Here is a 23,327-nt window from a genome sequence, read left to right on the forward strand (position 1 = left end):
GTTGGTTGGTGTGGATATCCTTCCTGAGTAGTAAAGAGCAGAAAATTCTCCTAACAAATTTTCAGTTCTTCAAGAGCAGAAAAAAAACCCCGAGTCAGTCAAAACCAACAACTGGCATCAATTATGCGACAGCTGTATAATTAACAAGCTGCTCAACACTTGGCTAAATTTAATTTCCTCCCGACCTAATTATAACTCAACAGAGAGGCGCTAACCTTTCCTCATAATATAAAAATAAATAAATATACAAGGAAAAAATGCAGTTGAGTTTTGTATTCTTGGCCTCTTTATTGCATCGCATTAAAAACCCATCATGCGGCGGTGGGACGCACATCCTTTCCGCTGTGCGCATTTTCCAGTTTGCAGCTCTGGCTGAGCTGTAAAGTTTATTTTTTTTCTCTTTTTTTTATCCCCTACAGAAGTTAAGAGCTGCAACGTTGGCCCGTAAACAGTATTTAAGAAACCAGACTCATCTGGAGAGAGGCAGTGCCACCTACTGTTCCAAATGAATAATTCATTTGAGTTTGCGAGCGCTGCACGCAATATGCTTTGTACGCCCGGCGGCATCAATCTCTGCACCGCAGGCCTCTCTTCTACAGACTATTAATATCCATAATATTCGAAACATCAATTAATACTGTGCGCTGCTAAAAATCTGGGTTAGCGAATGTTGTAATTCGCCCTGGCTGACGGCGCCACAGAGTTTAATTAATCAGTAAGTTTCATGGAAGTCAGTACATTTACTAAGGCAAGCTTTCATATTGAGAGGAAAATAGTAACAACAATGCTAGAATAAAGTACAGCAACAAGAACAGCCATCGGTGCTTGTTTTTATTACTTACTGTAGTTTTTATAGACCTAAAAATGTCAAAGTAGCCAAAAAGGGGGAGGGGGAGATAAATAGTAAAACCCAAAGTTCAACTTTAGGTGAAAATGGAATAGAAATAATGCAACAAATTAAAAAAAAAAAAAATCGCATCAGATTTTGTTTATCTGTACTTTATTTTTTGCATCTTTACCGAAAGTTAGATTTTATTTGTTCTATTGTGACTTTTTTTTTTTTTTAATTCCTCCCCCCCCCCCCTCCTTTCCCCCCCCAACTTGCACTGCACTGTGTGCATGCGCAGTGGATGTGTGTAGGTGGAATTAAGGGCAATTGGATATATGCAATCTGTTATTGATCTAAAAATAAAACTTACTGACATCTTTAGCAATGTAGATTTTATAATATAATACTGTTTCATTCAGGTACAATTCAGGTAGAATTCTTTTTTTCCCCCCCACTAGGCTGTTGCTTATAATAAAGTCCTATTGGAGCAATGTATGTATAGACCTAAAAACATGAAACCTGGTTGAGGTCTCAGGCATAGTTTCATACCTACTATTATAAATTCCAGAAATATTATTCTGGAAAGGTTAGGATTCTATTTGCTTTGCCTGCAGCGTTTAACAAAAGAAATGATGAACCTGCAAAATCCCAGAAAAAAAAAAAAATGAAAACACCCCCTGCATCACATCAAACACAAAGGACGCAATGAGAACATATTTTTGGCCTGCAAATGACACTTTAGCCAGAGGAATGCCCAGAAATGCACACAAATGCCCAGAGGAAGCCGCTGATTGCGGGTGGCGAATCACGACGGCCAGACGGGGGGACACCATGCCCCACACCATCCTTTGATCTCCCTTCTCATTAGTAAGCCTCAGTATATACTCCTTAGTGCAGATCGCACTCTCTCCTTTGCACGTGATTTTCCACTGCTGTCACTCACCACACACTCCTTTCACTACCATTTCCTGGTTTTTCTTAGGGACCTATTTGGGAATTATCCCTTCACCTAATGTACTTCTGCCTTTTTGCACAATTTTTTGACTGTTTCTTGCACTTTATTTATGCTGATGTGCACATTTAAAGGGGATTACCCAATGTTTTATGTGGCTGTATAACTTGTCAATAGCCATTATTTGTATGTTTCTATAGGATCCTTCTCTTTGGATACGTGTGGTTTATTAGTCATTTGGTAGATATCTATTGTGACAATACTCATTAATTATTGATACCTGTTTATTTTTGCTTTGGCTACCCACCCTATGTGTTTTTAAGTGTCTTTATGATCTTTTGTTTATTAAAGATGATTTATTACTTTGACTCTTGTGGAGTGGTGCGGTGTTTTGAGGGAACTTCTTGTTATTGAGAAACTTAGATTGTGATATTTCCACCTTCACTCTCTGTTCCACCTCCCATTGTCACAATCAATGTAGATAACACCCCAATTGCATCAACCCCTAAAGCTCGTTGCCTGGGGGTAACTCTGTTCTCTGAGCTCTCCTTTATACCGCACATCAACACATTAACTACCTCCTGCTACTTCATCTCAAAAACATTTCCAGAATCTGTCCCTTCCTGTCATAAGAAGCAACTAAAATGCTGGTGCATGCCCTAATCATCTCCCGTCTTGACTACTGTAACACCCTAGTCTGGTCTACCAAAAAGCAGACTGGCACCTCTCCAATCCCTACTATACTCCGCTGCCCATCTCATCCACCTCTCTTCTAGACCCTCTGACGCAGCCCCTCTCTGCCAATCCCTCCATTGGTTACCAGTTGCCCAAAGGATCCAGTTTAAACTTCTCACGCTTGCATACAAAGCTCTACACAAGCTATCATCTCCATACATTTCCTCTTTAATCTCCAGATACCTTCCCTGGCCGGACCCTCCGTTCCTCACTTGAGACCCTTTTATCCTCCAGCCTAGTCAGCTGCTCTCACTCTCGCATCCAAGACTTCTCACGGGCTGCCCCTTTCCTTTGGAACGCTCTCCCTCAGCCGGTTCGCCATGCCACGAGTCTGGAAACCTTCAAACGTACTCTGAAAACACACCTGTTCAGACAAGCCTATAATTTGCTATAGGCAGCTCTGAAGGCACACTGGCTCTCCCACTAACCCCTTTGTTTTCTTCCCTGTTGTTTCCTCCCCACTACCCTCTAGATCAGGGGTGCTCAATACGTTGATCGCGATCTACCAGTAAATACTCCTTAATATTCCATATTTATGGTTTGGTTGTTGGTGCTTGCCCATACTTGCTTGTTACTAGCACTTACAGTATGTCTGTTTTTCCCTTGTCTACACACAGTGTTCAGTTGAAGCTTTGTTTACTAGAATACTGCTGGCCAGGCAGCTGCAGGAATAAAATCCTCTGTATAGTACTATAAAAGCATTCTCAGTGATGTAACCATTTATAGCTCTGCAGTGTCTAATGTGAGCAATGAGATCAGTCGTTCTCAGCTACTCACTCTAGACCTGCATCCACCAAAATAATCAAGCATAATTGATGATGATCAGTAGCATAGCTTAGGAGCTCTGGGCCCCAGTGCGAGTTTTATATTGGGCCCCCGCAAGTGCTCTATACATAACAATGAATATGGAGCACCACAACCCCTATATAGAGGGGATCATTACTAGTTTAGCACTAATAAAGCGGTTGAAGGGCTCTTCTGGTCCAGGGGCCCTGGTGCAGTCACAACCTCTGCATCCCCTATTGCTACGCCACTGATGATGATAATATCAGCAGATCATCTGCTACAGGCTGATTTGCTATTGTTTACAAGTTTGTGAACAGAGGCGCCAGCAAGAATAAAAACGTTTAAAAGGGGGAAGTTTGGTGGACTTACCTCCCTCGAAGAACAAACAGACTGGGAGACGTTACTATAATTGACAGTTACATTTATTTATTACGCCAAAAAGTGCAACAGGTCTCAATCCTGCTTCATCAGGCAAAAAATTGGAGAATGATGGGGAACAGAGAAAGTGGAGAGTGCCAGGGAACACCTCGCTCAGGACTATTGTATTTACTGTGGCATCCCCCTGCTCATTCTCACACAACTTCCCAATGAGCTTGCCCACACAGCTGTTCAGGGATTGAACAAGGTATTCTGTCACCCAGCGTGATCATGAAAGATCATTTTGGGGTTATTTTCCCCTCTGCATGTGTATGTATACATAGTGTTAACAGAACCTAGAACTATTGAATTTTCTGCTGGCTCCAGACACTGCAGGACCCCCCCCCCATCCCCATCATTTCAGCTTCCAATGAATGTTTTTATTAGTTCTTTGCACTTAGTGTTTTTTTTAGCCACATGGAGTTCTATTAATTCTAGTAAGCCATCAGTTTAGCAGATCTTTATTGATGATCGATGCCAGATTAACCACCGAGTACATTGATCTCCTGCTCCTGTCGCCCAATAGAAGCCATTTCACCGTGAACCACAATCTGTCCCTCCCCCTTTGCTCTGTTCCAAAAGAGGAGTCACTACTAGGCTCTAGGCTAGCGACACATTTGTACAGAACTCAGCCCCAAACTGTTGCCCAAGGACTCGGTCCCCAATCCCTGACAGTCATTGAACATGTGTATGAGGCTTAAAAAGAGTTATGCTACATCTTCACTGCATGCGGACAGGGCCGGTTGGGAGATACCGCTGCCCCCCTCCCAATAACTCCCCCAGAATAGGTAGCCTGGAGAGGGTAGCAGGCAGAAAGGGGGTATTGGGCATAGTGGCAGGGAGGGCATAACACTTCAATGCCGTCCACTGTACTGTAAGTAGACTGCATTGCAGGAAGTGACGAGTGGAACGCACGCTTGAACGCGGAAGAGGTGAGTCATCCCTGCCCACTGCCTAATGATACTACGCTACTTGCTTAATAGCTGGAGGGGGAGCCAGATGAGGGAGGGCGGGGTCTGACCCTCCCCCCCTTCATCTCGGCAGCCCCACGGCCAGGCGGGTGACCCCCCCTCCCACCCGAGTTTGCCGCCTAAGGAATCCGCTTCACCACGACTTATGGACGGCCCGGCCCTGCATACGGATAAAGTGTCATCTGCAGCCCTTGATTCTTCAGTGTTCAGGTAAATCAGGTAGCGCTCCAGCTCACAATGATTCAACATTAAATGGCACTCAATAGTAACTTTCCATCTGGTATCACACTCACCCCGTCAGTTGACCACTGTTAGATTGGTCATCAATCGCTTGTGTGATATCCTGCACCGCCTGTGCTGTCGTTGCTTGTGTGATGTCCTGCACCGCCTGTGCTGTAGTTGCTCGTCACTCTCCCCCACTTAAATTCCAGTTCCTGATACTTCCTCCACGCTATGTACACTGCAGAAGGGAAGCACACAGAAGAGGTAAGAGAGAAGGGCTGTGAATGTCAGAAAGTGCGTCGAGAAATACTCAAAATAAGCGGGCTTTCCAGAGCGTAGCAAAAACTGACAGAAGAACATCCCTCCTCCTAGTCCTTTGGGCTGCTCATGCGCAGTAGCAGATTGTGACTACGGGGCTGTTTTCAGCCCTTGATTCTTCACCCTTAGGAAAAAAAAAAAAAAAAAAAAAAAAAAAAGAACAGTCTAGTTATAAGCAGGACTGGGATTTGTACATACACCCCATCTCATCAAGTCACACTGCGGCCATACTTGTTCCCATACACAAACTACCACATGGTCCAGCACTAGATATGTGGTCTCTAGGATGCTGGAAGCCTCTGGGGGAGCCAGAGGCTTCCCTTTTACCGAGGTAAGTATCTGAATGTAGATTTTCTAAACTACAGGTTTACTTTAACCACTTGTGGATTTCTGCTTCGCCTATCTACGCCCCTGTAAACGTCACTTGTGGATCAGGGGCATAGCAATGCGCATCTGATTGTGCTCCTTGCCGCTCGCAATCACGTGCACATCCCCGTGTGTTTTGGTTGCATCCCGCTGGTCAGTGATTGTGAATGGGAATGTGTTCCCAAAGCCGGTAAAAGTGCCAGTAGTGAATGAAAATGTAAAACACATACAGCTCAAAAGAAAAAAAAAATAATGTGGGGACATCTAGTGATCAAAAAGTAAAAATACACTCAGCATACACTAAAGCTGACTGTCGCTGCATCCAGCAATTTTGTCCCTGTGTCCCAGGATTTTTGTTACAGCGCATGTGCTCAGTAACTGACAGCTGGGACCAGGGAGCTGGACAGGTGAGCGAGGTGGGCGCGTGCGGGTGGAGCGAGGTGGGCGTGTGCTCGGCGCGCAGCGGTTGCGTGCGCAGCGTACGCGCATGCGCACTGGCGGCGACGGTGGCCGTAGACCTAGAGCCCGTTTTTAAAAGGGCTGGGGCAACTAGTACACTATAATATGTATTATTATTATTATTATTTAGTATTTATATAGCGCCGACATCTTCTGCAGCACTGTACATAGTATATAGTCTAGTCACTAACTGTCCCTCAAAGGAGCTCACAATCTAATACCTATCAGAGTCCTATGTCTATATCGTGTAGTGTGTATGTATTGTAGTCTAGGGTCAATTTTTAGGGGAGCCAATTAACTTATCTGTATGTTTTTGGGATGTGGGAGGAAACCGGAGTGCCTGGAGGAAACCCACGCAGACATGGGGAGAACATACGAATTCCTTGCAGGTGTTGACCTGGCTGGGATTCAAACTGGGGACCCATCGCTGCAAGGCGAGAGCGCCGTGCTGCCCCAAAAAAAGTATTCGTTAATAACCTCTTCCACCCTCTCCCCATAGTTACCAAAATAAAAAAACTTCTTAAAGAGTAACTGTTAGGCATTAAATACAAAATTAATTTTCTATTGCAGGCTGTCACAATGTTAAACAGGATGCTAACCAGGCAAATAAAAACAATCTTACTTTTTTCCAATTAGGTCTTCTCTCCCCATGCCCTCAGGCTCTATAAACATACGCATGGCCGCAGAAGAGAAGTGACAGACATGCTGTATCAGCCTGATTGGCTGAAGCCTCTGTCACTCACCTCTCTGCGCTGCGATTGGCCGCCTGGTCTCCCCTTCACTCTTCATCTTGCAGCCGCTGTTAGTGCCCAGGGAGGGGGGCCAGAGGCTGTCTCCTATCACTGCCTCGGCCCCCTCCTCCAGATGCATGTCCGCTCCCCCTCTCTGCCCTTCTGCTGCCCGCTGCATTCTCCCTCTTCCCCTGCTGAATTTCGGGGAAGGATAAAGGCAGGGCACACAAACTCCCAGAATAATGGTTCCAGGCACTGCAGTTCCCTTACTCTCTGCACTGCCTCCAGTGGTGGTGCAGAGAACAGATGGGAACGCCAGCACTTGGTTACATTATTAGGGGAGTCTGTGCCTGCTGCCTTTATCCTCCCTGCTGTGCTCACAATTAGTGCAGGGAGGAGGGGGGTGGGGGGGATTCTTTAACCTGGAGGGCACAAGATGGCCCCTGCCAGGAACAGAATTCTCAACATTTTAATATATCAAATTCAGTGAAATCAAAACGTGGACACTACAATACATATGTGATGTAAGTAGATCAAGTATGTATCTACTTACATATGTTTTTTTTTTGGGGGGGGGGGGGCACATTTTGGCTAATAGTTTCTCTTTAAAATAAAAAGTTAGATGTCATGACATTTAAAACAAATTACCCTAGGGATTTTTTTTTTTATATGTATGTCATGATGTGTATTGATATATTACTGTATATAGTTAAAAAAACACTAAATACTCCTTTATTTCCAAATAAAATATTATTACCATACATTGTACTAGGAACATAATGTAAATATTGTTCTAACTGGGACAAACTGGCAAATAAAATGTGTGTGTGTTTTATACAGTAGTCCTTTTTATTTTTAAGCTATAATAGTTGAAACCTGAGAAATAATGACTTTTTTTATTCCTCTTATTCTTCTTAAAATGCATACAAAATAAAATAATTCTTAGCAAAAAGTACCACTTAAAGCCTGGCTAAAAAACAATATATAGATCTGTTTGGTGTAGCAAAAAGCATTGGCCAATAACAAAAGTTATTGGCGAATGAATGGGAAAAGTGTGATGTGACAATTGCTGTAGTTTTTAAAGAGACTCTGAAGCGAGAATAAATCTCGCTTCAGAGCTCATAAATAGCAGGGGCACGTGTGCCCCTGCTAAAACGCCGCTATCCCGCGGCTAAACGGGGGTCCCTTCACCCCCAACCCACCCCCCGCAAAAGTGTGTCGTGAAAAGGTCGCTGGCTGTCTCTTCCTGGAGGCAGGGCTAACGGCTGCAGCCCTGCCTCCAGTCGCGTCTGTCAGCGGCGCATCGCCGCCTCTCCCCCGCCCCTCTCAGTGAAGGAAGACTGAGAGGGGCGGGGGAGAGGCGGAGATACGCGCTGACAGACGCGTGTGGGGCAGGGCTGCGGCGGTTAGCCCTGCCCCAACCAGGAAGCGCTCCCCCGGTGTATCGAAGGGGATTTGGGGGTGAAGGGACCCCCGTTAAGCCGCGCTATAGCGGCGTTTTAGCAGGGGCACACATGCCCCTGCTATTTATGAGGTCTGAAGCGAGATTTATTCTCGCTTCAGACTCTCTTTAAGGGGTAAAAACCTGCGAGAGGAAAGTGGTTAAAGGAACTGTCGCGAAAATCTTAAAATTTAAAACGCATACAAATAAGAAGTACGTTTCTTCCTGAGTAAAATGAGCCATCAATTACTTCTCTATGTTGCTGTCACTTACAGTAAGTAGTAGAAATCTTTACCGACAGGTTTTGGGCTAGTCCATTTCTCCATAGGGGATTCTCAGCATGGCCCTTATTCTTTATAAAGACTCTCCCTGAAAAAAGATTTATACAAAGATGCTGGCCAGCCTCCCTGCTCGCTGCACACTTTTTGGCAGTTAGTGAATGGCAGTTGCTTCGTCCAAGTGCATTTTTAAAATAAAGAAATCACTGTGAACTCCCCATGAGGAGATAGGCTAGTGCAAAACCTGTTGGTTCTGTCAGATTTCTATTACCTACTTTAAGTGACAGCAACATAGGAGAAAAGGAATTTATATCTCATTTTACTCTGGGAGAAACATACTTTTTAATTGTATATGTTTACATATATTTTAAATTTTAAGATTTTCACGACAGAGGTCCTTTAAGTTAAATAAACTCAGTAAATGATTAGCAGGCGGGTAAATCGCAAGCACGTCTTTGGCAGTAACGCCTTTAACATCCTTGCATCGTTTTAAAGTAGGAAGTATACAAACCGTTGACAACTTCCAACTGTTCTGCGCTTTCCTGAATGCCAATGTCGTTTTCGCTTGTTTAATATGCTCCAGAGCTTAGTTAGAGCTACAAAATAAAATATTCTTAACAATTTTAAGCAAGCGTCTCCTGACATCTCCAACCCAAACACGGCTCGACCTTCTGCAATTAGGTTTGCCCTGAATATTATGCAGCTCGTCTACAATTTGCCCCCCGTCATTTCCTCGCCCTCTGCAAAGTGTGGAGTTTACTTTCTGGAACTTGTACAATGTCAGGGAGAGGGTGGAGTGTCTGCGACAGGAATCCTCGGTGTCACGGCCATCAGAAATGAGCACTGAGGAGTTTAATTTGTGTTGATGCCAAAGTTTCACAGATGAAGCTGAGACAGGCCAGCACTATAGAGTTTTATTAAGACTAATAGTGCCTGTGTATCTAGCAATTTTGATCGGCACTGATCGGAGCAGAGTCCTCCAGCATCTGAGGCTGAGACACCAAAGCGTGCCCCCCATCCCTCCGACCCCAGCAGTCACACACTGATTGCTATTAGAGTAAGAGGTGCCCCAGGGCCCCCAACATCTTAATCTCTAGTTATCTGGCTTGCAGTCACTGCCATGTATCCCCTTCTCTTATTTCTCTCTGCTTCAAACACAATAGGGGAATGATAGCTGAGTGAGTTGTGCGCCCCCTCCGACACTGCGCCCTGAGGCTGGAGCCTCTCTTGCCTCTGCCTAGCCCTGGACCGGAGAGATATCTGTGGCCACTATAAACTGCAGGCCAATTCCTGATTGATTTAAGCATGAATTATTTTGGGAATCTGCCTAGTGTCATTGCTTCCCCGCCCCCAACACGGTCCCCTTAATGTAAAATATGAACCCCCCCCTTCCCCGTGCCCATGCATGAATAATTTACCTGTCGGTGTCCGTTGCTGGCTTTGTCCTCTTTCTCACACATGCACCCTACGTGGTTGCTGGCGTAATGTGGAAGTGACGTCACACACACTCGCCCACATTAGAAGAGGACGGAGCCATCGGTGGACACTGACAGGTAAAGTATTGCACGTGTGTAATGTCACACATGCGCACATGTTACGCCAGAAACCACGTATCGTATATTTGCGTGTGTGAGGAAGAGTATGGAGAGCCACCGGCAGGTAAAGTATTCAGGCACTGGATGGGGTTCACATTTTACACTCGGGGGACAGCGCCAGGTGTTCCGTCACCTTCACCACTCATCCCGATATCGCACGCCACTACCGCCACCCACCCAAGCGTGCACGTTGGCCCAAGATTTAGCAGCATGTCCAATAGATACATGCAACCAATTTCGTTCCAAAACCAGTCCTATTGTCAATTGAGCATGCTCCTGGCAGCACCAATTTTCATCCGATTTAATTAAAATCCTCAAATCGGATGGCCGACCAGCTGCCAAGTCGCCTGATATATGGCCACCTTTAGTGAATTTACTAAGATTCCCTATGGGGATTACTTTGTGAAAAGCAAATATTGCACATATAAGGAACAAAAATATGATTAAATAATATGAGAGGAGCTGGTTAGGAAGTGAATGTGAGGAATAAAGTTATAGGGGTGTTATTAACATTCATTGTCATATCAGGCCGAGAGGTAGACAGAGACAGTGGAAAAAATATTAGTTCGGTTTTACTCCCATTAAGTTTTAATAAGCGAGAGGTCATGAAAGAGGATATAGCAGACAAGCAGTCAGGAACACGAGTGAGGAAGTAGTTAAGGTCTGGGGCTGAGAGGTATAGTTGTGTATTATTTGCATATTAGTGGTATTGAAACCCAAATGAATTAAGTTGCCAAGAACGTGCATGTAGATGTAAAAGAGGAGGGGGCCAAGGACAGAGCCTTGAGGTACCCCCACAGACAAAGGATGTAAAGAAGTGTTCTGATCTGAGTAAACACTTTGATAGACTTTCCAGAGAGATACAAAGATATCCAGGAGAGAGCGAGGCCCTTTATGCCCACAGATGAAAGTATCTGTAGTAGTAAAATGGGGTCGACAGTATCAAATGCTGGTGACAGATCAAGAAGGATGAGTATGGATTAATGACCTTTGGATTTAGAGCAAAAGCCAGACTGGAACTGATCAAGCAGGGAGTTAGCAGATGAATAATGGCTTAGTTCAGCAAGTATATAGTGTTCAAGTAAATTGGATGCGGATGCGAATGGGAGAAGTGACACAGGGCAGTAGTTGGCGAATGCGGTGAGATCTAGAGATAGTTTTTTTTTGTTTTGTTTTATGTAGTGGTGTCACAACAGCCTTTTTGAATGGGGACGGAAAGATGCCAGTGGAGAGGGACAGGTTAACCACTTGAAAGGATTCTCCAGTACCAAAAAAAAAAAAAAAAAAAAAAAAAAAGCTAAAACTGACACTTACCTGGGGCTTCTATTGGCCCCCTGCAGCTGTAATGTCCCATGCCGTTCTCCTCCGATACGCCATTCCCTGCCGCCGGCACAGTAAGCTTCCGCTGACGTACACGGGAGTGAGCACGGCCGCGCAGTCGCAGTTCTCTTCATCTAGTTAGAACTATAGAACCCCTTTAACCAGCTGAGCGGTCTGGACGAGCTCAGCTCGTCCAACACCGCCAGCGGCTGCCGCTCAGGCCCTGCTGGGCCGATTTTGATGAAATAAAAAGCAGCACACGCAGCCGGCACTTTGCCAGCCGCGTGTGCTGCCTGATCGCCGCCGCTCTGCGGCGATTCGCCGCGAGCAGCGGCGAAAGAGGGCCCCCCTAGCCGCCTGAGCCCTGCGCAGCCGGAACAAAAAGTTCCGGCCAGCGCTAAGGGCTGGATCGGAGGCGGCTGACGTCACGACGTCGGCTGACGTCGATGACGTCACTCCGCTCGTCGCTATGGCGACGATATAAGCAAAACAAGGAAGGCCGCTCATTGCGGCCTTCCTTGTTTATTCTGGGCGCCGGAGGCGATCGGAAGATCGCCTCCGGAGCGCCCTCTAGTGGGCTTTCATGCAGCCAACTTTCAGTTGGCTGCATGAAATAGTTTTTTTTTTATTTAAAAAAAACCCTCCCGCAGCCACCCTGGCGATTTAATCAGAACGCCAGGGTGGTTAAGGACCACAGGCTCCCCCCCCCCCCCTTCCCCCTTGACCAGGCTAGTCATACGAGGTAGCACACAATTTAATCCCCCCACCCCCTTTCTGCCCACCAACAGAGCTTTCTGTTGGCAGGCTCTGATTGCTGCTGCAGGCAGTAGTAGTATGTTTTTATGAATATATATATATATATATATATATATATATATATATATATATATATATATTTTTTTTTATTTATTTTTTTAATAAAAAAACACCTCCCTCCCCCTGAGATCCAATCAGCAGGATTGTCTATCATAGGCATCAGCCTATGAGAGCGATCCTTTGTCTTTCCCCTCCAGGGGACAGCCGAGTGACAGGGTTGCATTAGATTGCAGCGCTGTACAAAGAAAAAAAAAATCTGTTTCTGTTTTTTTTTTTAGTCTGCTAGCGTCGATCACCGCTGGCAGACTGTTGATGGGGCTCCACTCCGTCACTCAAGTGGGGATGGGCGCGTGCGATCCCCGCTAAGCTCAGCCCACTGCTCTTGATGCCGATCAGCGTTAGACTGTCCTGGGGCTGCCACCTTCCCGACGCCTATCGGCGTTAGATGGTCAGGAAGGGGTTAAATAGCAACGTTAATAAAGGTATGAAGGAGGAGGATAGCTGCGGAATGAGATGGGAGGGAATAGGATCCGAAAAACACGGTAGTTAGTTAGATAGGATTTTGAGATTAGAGAGGGGAAAGAATGTCCAAAATGTGGAGAGAAGGCAAATAGATAGAGAGCAACTGATGAGTGGGGTGCAGATGTATTTTGGGGGCTGCATGAAAAAACTACTTCGGATGTTGTCAATTTTAATAGTGAAATATGTTGCAAATTCTTCAGCTGATAAGCATGAAGAAGGAGGAGCTGGACAGAGAAGGGTGGTAAAAGTGATGAATAAGGAACAATCACTCTCGATTGTGGAAGTGGGAGGATATTAGGGAAGAAAAATAAGACTGTTTTGCCGCAGAAAGTTCATTTCTAAAGTTGTTTAATGCTTTTTTGTATGAATTGAAGTCCACACTTTTTTTTGCTTTTTTTTCAACACTGTTCTGCTATGCTAGAGCACCTTTTCAGCTGTTTAGTAGCTTTGGTCAGCCAGGGTTGGTGAGTGACACGATGAGGGTGGACATTGGTAAGAGGGGTGAAAGCATCCATGACCTTTGTGATGGAGCTGTTGTAGTGTGTAGCAGCCGAGTCTGGGTCAGTGGAAGATTGTGTGAGGAGAGGTGCCAGGGGCATCAGAGACAGATTGCATGTCTTGGTTGCGGCAGTTTTTTCCAGATATGTGAGCATACTTGTGCCAGCGTGGTAGCAAAAGAGGAGGAGAGAGAGAAGTTGAGCAAGTTATGGTGATAGAGAGGGAGAGGAGCATTAGAAAAATCAGTGATAGAACAGAGAAAAGTGAATGAGGTCAAGCGTATGGCCTTCAGTGTGAGTTTGAGCAGGTGGACCACTGAGACAAGCCGTAGGAGGAGGTAGGGGTCCTGTTGTACATAGGAGGAGCTGAGTGAAGTATGGTAGAGAGAAAGAAGGAATATTAGTGAGTGGCTTAAAGGAGCATCTATCAGAAAGGAGAATGCACAGACCACCAGGTTTATTCCCACTTCTAGGAGTGTGACTAAAAGTGAACACTCCCCCCCCCCCCCCAATAAGAGAGAGCGGCAGGTGAGACTGTGGCAGAAGGTGTCCGCCAAGTTGGTCAGCGGCTGCTGTACACACGCCTGACTATCGACTCAAGCGGTCATTACCCTCTCTGCCACCAATCTCCTGAAGACAGGCTTTCCTGATACATTTTCAAGCAGGCCTACTTATTTTAATAGTTTTGTTTTTTTTAATGATCCACAGAACCCCTTTAAATTAAAACAATAACTGACACTTACCTGGAGCTTCTATCAGCCCCCTGCAGCTGTCATGTCCCGCGCCGTCCTCTACAATCCGTCTTTTTCCCGCCGCCGGCACCGGACTAGACGAATGGTGCGCACGTCTCCGGGAGCTTACTGCGCAGGCGCAGTACGAGGTTTTCTCATACTGCGCAGTAAGCGAGAACATGCACGGCCGTGCAGCCGCAGTTGTGTCAGAGGAATAATTGCACCGGCAGCAGGGAACAGAGGATCGTAGAAGGACGGTACAGGACATGACAGCTGCAGGGGCCCGATAGAAGCCCCGTGTAAGTGTCTTGTGTTTTTGTTTTTTAATGATCCACAGAACCCCTAAACATCAAATCTAATCAAAATCTAACATCTAATTTATTAAATGGTGTATTATAATGTATTCTTTCCTTTAGGGTCCCCCAATCCATGGCTTTGCCGCCTCTGTCTTTTTAGCATATGCAAACATGGCTTTGCAGAAAGAAAACATTCAAAGTTCCTAAAAAGCCCAGATAACCATTTTGTTATAAAATTGTCCGTGCGTGCATTTTTCACAATTTCCAGCAGAGGGCACTGTTGCAGCACGAGAACGGTAATAATTTTACAGCTCAGATTTTGTCTTCTATACACTTATTTCTGGTTATGTAGACATTTTCACCCTGATGCATTACATTATAGAGATCTCCATTTCAATCCCTCTGTGGCAGCTGTGGTGTTTCCATCATGTTTAGATAGATTAACGTGACAAAGAAAAATGTTTTTTCTCCCTTTTTTTTTTCTACAGCCCCCCTAGAGCACATCCATCTGGTGCTGCCCTTCGTCACAACGAAAAACAAAGAGGTGAATGCCTCGGTGGTGCTGTGGCCCAGCAATGTGGGAACGGTCACCTATGTCTGGTGGCTGGGCAATAACAGTGAGGTATGTTCATGTCACATAACTCAAAACTCTCCACTGGAGCTACTTGCCTCATTCACTATTCTTCATCCACAGCTCCGTCTTCTGAAGGTTCATATGCACACTAGGCTAAACTCTACACTAAAGGCTAGTGTGTGTAGAGCCCGACCAATACTATATACAATTTAACTTGCTCTCACTCCTATTCCCAACCTCCTTTCATTGCCAACCTCCATTCAGCTCTGGAACCTTGTCCACTACCAGGGCCGACACTTCAATTTAGGCAAAAATGAGTCCATAGAGGCCCTCAAGCATCTGTCTCTTTTCTACCGTGAAAGTGACTTGCTGTGCTGGTGAGCAGCAGATAGAGGCATATACTTTACTTGATTCCACTGGCTGGGTGGCCATGGTTTACCCCCTTCTCACCTTCCTCCTTTCTTCCTGGTGGTGAAATGCACGCAACATGGACAGCCACAACAGAGCTCTCCCCATCGTAGCAGGCATGTGACGTCACATAGATAGTCCATACCTGCGAGGAGGAAAGAGGCACCCTGCTGTCGCTACGGTGCATGTGTCTCACCACCAGGAAGAAGGCGAGGTGGAGGAACCATGGCAACCAGACTGGCATGGAATACGGTAAAACACGTCTCCCTGCCTGCTGCTCACCTCGTTGGATGGATCGTGATGGATCCTGGGGGAGGTCCTGAGATTTGATTTCCCCGGGCAGCAGTCAGGGGAGGGGCTTAAGTTTGCCTAGAGGACCCTTTAACCAGCCCTGTACACTACTGTTCTTTTTCAAGTTTCTGTGCAGATGGATAAACCTTTACCAAACAACTGCACTCAAACCAACCAACTCCCTTAACTGTCCCTCAGAGGGGCTGACAATCTAACCCCTGCCATAGGCATATGTCTGTAGTCTAGGGACAATTTAGGGGGAAGCCAGTTCACTTATCTGTATGTGTTTGAGATATGGGAGGAAATTAGAGTGCCTGGAGGAAACCCACACAGACATGGGGAGAAAATACAAACTCCATGCAGTGCCCTGGCTGGGATTTGAGCTGGGGACCCAGCGATGCAAAACGAGAGTGCTAACCACTACGCCACTGTGTTGCCCAGAGGAATAGAGTGTTATATTCCATTTATTAGTACCAGCAGAACAGCATTGCTATACACTGTATACATATCTTAGACCTTTGGCGTTCTGAGATTTATAGTTCTTGTAAGATTACAGGGCAGCAGTTATCAGAGATTACACTCCATCCCTCTTCTCTTCTATCTGTTTCTTAATGACCCTCTTATCCTTTCCTCCAGCAATCAGGCACATGCTAGACTCTGCCAAAAAGCTGAAGCATAAATTCTTCCCTTCCACTACAAGGTTTTTACAGTAGATAACAGCCCAATTCCCAGAGTGGTGCTCCCAGCCTCGCTCTCCAGATCACTGCTTGTCCCGCAGAAAGACGTCCTTCCCAGTCCAACTTACAAAATGTCTAAAATCATTTCAGGACAAAGGAGACTGGCCTGACTTCCTGTATCTCACCCCCTTTTCTCCCGCCTCTTCCTCTGCAGCCTCTGGTCACCCTGGACAGGAGCATCTCCTTCACGTTCGGTGCGGAGGGGATGAACAGCATCACAGTGCAGGTATCTGCCGGGAGTACCATCCTCCAGGACACAAAGACCATCGCCGTGTACGGTGAGTGCAAAGCAGCACACACAAGTAGCATATTCAAGCATTTTTTTTTTTATCACTAGTAGACACAAGCCCGTTTAAAAACGGGCTCTAGGTCTGTTTCTTGAACGTGTGCATGCGCACGCACCCGCCACACCTGCGCACACACCCATCCGGCTCTCTGTCCCCGTCCTCCTGTCTCAACGGCTGTCCGGGACATGCGCAGTAGCAAAAAGCACGGACCTAAGGACACAGAGACAAAGGAGGACGCAGGGACACTTGCATATTATTATATAGGATTGTGTTTCACAGAAAAGCTCTCATCACAAAACAGCAGTTTCAGGCATAGATGACCTTCCCAAAAATGGGAGGCTTAACTACAGCTTTCAACTTGTGTCACAGTAAATGTTTAGGTTTTCCAATATAAAAAGCTGTGTTTTGGGATGGAGTGTACTAATTAATGATAGTGTACTAATACAGCTATTAGTACACTATCTTTCTGAGCTAAATTACCCCAAGACCGCACACAGCCCAAATCCGCAAATAATAGTGGCGAGTGCAGGGGGTGTTACTGATGACCGGCAGAGGGAAGGAAGTACTAACACCTTCTCCACGCCCATCAGTGAGCTCTGCATCACAGATGAGCGGGGGGGGGGGGGGGGGGTGTTGGGAGGGGCGCTAAAGGGGGCTGATGGTGCTGTGACTACTATGTCACAGCACAGCTAATAAAAAAAACATCAACAACGTTTTATCTAAAAACTAGGTCAGGAGTACGTTAAAGAGAACCTGAGGGGAGAGGAGTATGGAGGCTATCATCTTCTATCACTTTAAACTAGGGATGGTCGTAGTCAGCCAACTTCGCTACACTGGAACTACGCGTAGTTTTACGCAATTACGCTTCGCCAAACTACGGCTTTGAAATAAAATATTCGGTTTGTATGCATTTTATAGACTACGCCTTAAAATACGCAATTACGCATAGTGCGAAGTGTAGTGTATATGGATGCTTGTGCCCGCATGCAGAAAATTTTACGCATTAATTCCTCTTTAAATGCTTACACCGGGAACTCTTCTATGCGTACATTCCCCTTTTCAATGCGTAAATTTGTAAGCATACAATCGTACGCGGAAAATTAGACGCGAGTAACGCATTTGTAGTTCACTACGCAATACACATGTTAACTACGCATAGTGGGCGTAAGCTACGCGTAGAGGTACTTTGCTACGCGTAAATTCGTAAGCGTAGTTTTGAAACTTCACTTACGAACTACGATGTGTAGATGCGAACTACGATGCGTAAATTCGCACTGGCGTAGTTTCTGCTCATCCCTGCTTTAAACAACCAGTAAACCCGCAATTCTCAAAAGAATCGCAAATCATCCTGTGTACTAAATGACGCACCTGCACATCACAGCCGCCACCTGCAATGCAAACGCCACCTCCGCTCAAAGCCTACTGCCACCCGAAGCCTGCACACACCACAACTACATCCTTTGTTTAGTATATAGGATGCCAGTTGCCTGGCAGTCCTGCTGATCATTTACGTTTAGCCATAGCCCCTAAACAAGCATGCAGCAGATCAGGTGTTTCTGATATTATTGTCAGATTTGACAAGATTAGCTGCATGCTTATTTCTGGTATTATTCAGACACCACTGCAGCGAAATAGATGAGCAGGGTAGCCAGGCAACTGGTATTGTTTAAAAGGAAACAAATATGGCAGCCTCCATCCATCTCCTTCTCACCACAGGTTCACTTTAAGATTAAACAACTTGCACAGACCGCAGTGAGCCGACTGGAAATGACTCCATTCCATTGGTCTGCTCCGCTCACAGGAATCTCAATCATTTATTATGTCAGGAATTACTGCGTCTTCTTTTTTTCTTATCCTGTCTTCCTTGATAAAGTGTGAATTATTCTCATCATTACAGTTAGCGTTGTTGCGACTACGGATGTTGTTATTATTATTCAATGTTATCATCTAATCATCATCATTTTGCCGACACTATTGTTATTATTATGGCTATAATTATGCTTCTATCTAAAATGGAAATTACCTGGGTCTTGCCGTAGACGCTACAATTTACGCTTCGGGGTGTGCAATAAATACGTGTTTCTCGCAGACGTGGTTTGCGCACTCTTGCCTCATTAGTAAACCTATATATATGGCAGATAGTAATTTGTCTAATGCAAGTTTCCATGAAAGCCAGTAATACCTACAATTGAGCAGTGTGCATATCTAATTGGATAATTAGAGACCTGCAGCGCAAAGCACCGCGACTGTAACGGCGCCCTGACACATTTTGCTCAAAGCGGTACGCAGGATCCGGAGCTCGTAAATCAGGCGCATAACGTTAGGGTTTAATATTTGGATTTCTCTGCATACAAGGAAAGATTAACATGAAGAGTCCACAGCACCACGTCAGTAAAATATAGGTAGCTCTTTTATTGTATAAAAAGGCAGAGAGATAGCCATAACAGCTGTTATGGCTATCTCTTTGCCTTCTTAAACAATAAAAGAGCTATATATTACTGACGTGGTGCTGTGGATTCTTCGTGTTGGACTTAGTTTGACCCACAGAGGGCTACTGGGTCTATCCACTTTAGCACACATCTGTCCCCATTTGGGTGCTGTTCCATCCAGTTTCTACAAGGAAAGATTAAACATGTAATTTAGGGTTGAAATATCATAATGACTTTATAACATTTCCAGTGAATATAGGACTGCTTGTACTTCTATAGGATGACAGTTGCAAGGAAATCAGCCTGGTAAACCTTCTATATTTCCGCCGTCTAAGGGCAAAAATCAGGGAAATTTTTATTATATATATATATATATATATATATATATATATATATATATATATATAATGTCCCCTTCTGTCACCAATGTGCCTAGGGGTGTAACTAGAAATCACTGGGCCCTCCAGCAAAACTTCGGGTGGGGCCCCCATTTGTGCAGAGAATAGAAAGCTTTTTCTCTCCATGCCCAGACTTCTCCAGCATCCCTGCAGTACACAGCGCTTGTAGAAGCGTGGAGAGGCTGGGGGTAGAGAAGCCCTGTACACAAGACCCTGCTGAACACTGAATATGGACTGTCTATAAATGTAAAACTTTGTATGATTCCTTATCAGTGGCTGAGCAGATGCAGTCATAAAAACAATTGTGCAAAGAGCAGAAAGTTTTTTTCTCTCCGTGCCCTTAGTTGTCTGTCTCCAGGGACAGGGAAAATAAACTTCTCTCTCCACAAGGCCCCTTGCAGCTTCTGGACCCCCCCCTGCGGCTGCATCGCTTGCAGGGTCTATTGTTACGCCACTGAATATTCCCCCGTATGTGTCCGCTCCCCCGTCTGTCCACTCCCCCACCCACCTTGGGGCTCTGCTCCCCGCCCCCTTCCCCCCCCCCCCCCCCCGATGTAATTAGCAATGTAGGGGCAAGCTTTGCCTGATCCAGCTGCTCCTGCGGGGATCGCAGACCTCTTCTCTTCCGTGCAGCTCTCACTAGTGAAGGCTCCTGCTGATGATGTGAACAACAGAAGTCATCACTAGAAGAGAAGTGCGGAAGTGAAGAGAGATCTCCAATCCCCACGGAAGCTGCTGGTAAGATGTGTTACACTGCTTATTACACCAGGGGGAAGGAGGTGGTAGCAGACTACACAGGGGGAACGGACACACATGGGGAGACACGTGCAGGGAATACCCGGCAGGTAGGCGGTTCGTATCGGAGGGCATTTGTAAGTCAGGGACTCCCTGCATTCGCCATATAAGACGCAGGAACTTTTTCTCCCAATTTGGGGAGAAAAGGTGCGTCTTATATGGCGGGAAATACGGTATATATTTTCTGTGCTTTATACTTTTTTTTGTTAGGCTCATTGATGTTAGTAAGATGACCGGTTTCAGTTTACGGCCGGCCATGGTAGTCTAAGATTGCAAGTTTAGTTAAAATTTCACTTGTTTGCATCCATGCCAACAGCAAACTCTTTGGAGTACAGATAACCCCTGATTCCTATTTACCTGGATTAATATTCTGCTAAGCAAAGCAAAAAGTAAAATCTTAGCATACCTTGCTCTCTCCACTTATATGACCCATTTCACAATACCTTACAGTTCAGCCATCACTGTAGTTCAACAATTGACAGTCATCTGCTAATGGACCCTGGGCATTGTGCTCTACTGCACAGGCGCAGTGCACCTGCGCAATAGAGTGGACCCGCCCGGGCTCAGGCATTTCCACCAGGGACTGAAGGGAAAGCCGCTGCTGCGCTGGAGCGCCAACTGCTTTATTACTGATTTGGAACTTTCTGGCCTGCCATCGCTTTGTCGGGCTAGCTGAGGGGGACATGGGAAACCTCATTAGCTTACAGGGCCAGATTTGTACTTTTTACTGCCCAAGACCACTACCATCAGCCATCCCCTTGCCAACACTCCCCACATACAAACACTTGTACTGGTCCCATCCTTGTCTCTCTCCTAATCTGCAGTTCTTGGCTAGTCCCACATCAAGCAGGTAGGTCACTCTCTGCACCTACATCCAGGAGTTTCTCTGACCTATCTGTCATCCTCAGCAGTGCTTACGCAACAAACGTTCCTGCTTGTAGCAGGGTACACAGTGCCGGTATTAGGAATTGCTAAGTCAGGCACTTGCCGCTGTGGTCCACATATTTGGCAGTTTAACTCCCTAAGTGTGCCGGCCTGCTGCCTGCCCCTTGCTTCCTGGTTCCCTAGACCAAGGCCTTTGTGGCCCTGCCTGTAATATGGCCACGTTAGGATCCAGAGGCTTCTCTCTCCTGAGAGAAGTATCTGATTTTTTTCATTTTACAAAGTTACAGGTGTCCTTTACAGGGAAACAAATATGGCAAACTCTTGAGGAACTTCAAAAAAAAAAAATAGGTGGGGTTTTGCCTAGGAGACTTTATACTAGTAAAAGGATATATATAGCAAAAAACTGAAGAAACTTGAAGAATTTATATGCAAAAATACAAAAGATTTGTATTGAAGACAACACTTTGAGGAGATAACTTCGGCTTGTTTCGGGATAGACCCTTCATCAGGCCTCCACAAATAGAGACACATCTGTATAGTTAACATATGTTCTTAATAAACATCTGGACAACATGAAGCCAGGCATAACCAAGTCGAAACACGTCGAAGTTGTCGCCTCAATGTGTACACAATTGCACTAATCTTGATGTTAACAACTGATGCATTTTTGCCATTCTTTGCTATGGAAGACGTTTCCTGACCGTTACTTTTTACAAACATTTTTGCACAAGTGTTGTCTTCAATAAAAATCTTTTGTATTTTTGCATATAAATTCTTCATGTTTCTTCAGTATTTGGCTACTCCTATATCCTTTTACTAGTATAAAGTCTATGTAGGTGTTGTGGCACACCTGAGAGGATATTTTTTTTTTTGTTTCCCTGTATACGGAATATGTTTTGCCTAGGAGAACCTGTTCATGTTTGCTGACATGGAAGGGTCTGTTGAGATGTCTGCAGTCTGGGCATTTATATTCAGACACTGACACACAAACTGTTTCAGGGCAGAGAAGGCTTTTTTTTTTCTAAGCGGATTACAAACAAGCCAAAAAAAGGTGTTTAAAGATTAACCGCAATAACTGATATAACTTAGAGGGATACATCTGTTTAATGCATTGTGAGATTCTACTTACAGGGAATTTATAGTGTTTATGTTTTATCTATCGGGTATAACAGTAACACCATTAGATTGGCTGCAATGTATAGAGATGCCTTCATGCAAGCAGTATATACCGGTATTACAACATTTGTAAGCCAAAGCAGCAAGTTACACTGAAAATAATATACAGACACACAGGGTTGTGCACACGCGGGCACAAATACGCATGCAGAAACACGCACGCAGGTGCAAACCACATTAAAAGGGTACCTAAACTCAGGGCCGGGCCGAGGCATAGGCTGGAGAGGCTCCAGCCTCAGGGCGCAGTGTAGGAGGGGGCGCACAATTCATTCAGCTGTCATTCCTAATTGTGTTTGAAGCAGAAAGAAATAAGAAAAGGAGATACATGGAAGTGACTACAAGCCAGATAACCAGAGATTAAGGTGTTGGGGGCCCTGGGGTGCCTCTTATTCTAAGAGAAATCAGTGTGTGACGGCTGGGGTGGAGGGATGGAGGGGCGCACTTTGGTGTCTCAGCCTTGGGTGCTGGAGGACCTTGTCCCGGCTCTGCCTAAACTGAGGATATGGATTCTTCCTTTTAAAATAATACCAGTTGCCTGACTCTCCTGATGATCCTGTGTCTCTAATACTGTCAGCCACAGCCCCTCAACAAGCATGCAGATCAGGTGCTCTGACTGAAGTCAGACTGGATTAGCTGCATGCTTGTTTCAGGTGTGTGATTCAGCCAATACTGCAGCAAAGAGATCAGCAGGACTGACAAGCAACTGGTATTGTTCAACCACTTCAGCCTTCAGTGTTGTTTCACCTTATGCATCCGAGCAACTCTCACCTCCCATTCATTTGCCAATAACTTTATCACTACGTATCACACTGAAATGATCTATAGCTTGTTTTTTTTTCAACCACCATTTAGGCTTTCTTTGGGTGGTACATTTTGCTAAGAATTATTTTATTATAAATCCATTTTAACAGTAAGATTAATTCATTATTTCTCAGTTTTCGCCATTATAGTTTTAAAATAATACACGCTACCGCAATTAAAACCCATGTATGTTATTTGCCCCTTTGTCCCGGTTACTACACTGTTTAAATTATATCCCTATCACAATGTATGGTGCCAATATTT

General features: G+C 45.2%; 1 protein-coding gene across 14 annotated transcripts in view; it reads left to right on the plus strand.

The window, feature by feature from the left end:
* Nucleotides 1-23,327, plus strand: part of LOC137535751 (VPS10 domain-containing receptor SorCS1-like) — a 1,470,659-nt gene that overhangs the window by 1,381,640 nt on the left and 65,692 nt on the right. For all 14 annotated transcript variants that reach the window (XM_068257627.1, XM_068257625.1, XM_068257626.1 and 11 more), the window contains 2 exons: nucleotides 14,771-14,904; nucleotides 16,447-16,570. In XM_068257627.1, coding sequence (XP_068113728.1) covers nucleotides 14,771-14,904; nucleotides 16,447-16,570 — 258 coding nt within the window. The remainder of the gene's footprint in view (nucleotides 1-14,770; nucleotides 14,905-16,446; nucleotides 16,571-23,327) is intronic.

This window comes from Hyperolius riggenbachi, chromosome 10 (genome assembly GCF_040937935.1).
Source record: "Hyperolius riggenbachi isolate aHypRig1 chromosome 10, aHypRig1.pri, whole genome shotgun sequence".
NCBI lineage: Eukaryota > Metazoa > Chordata > Amphibia > Anura > Hyperoliidae > Hyperolius > Hyperolius riggenbachi.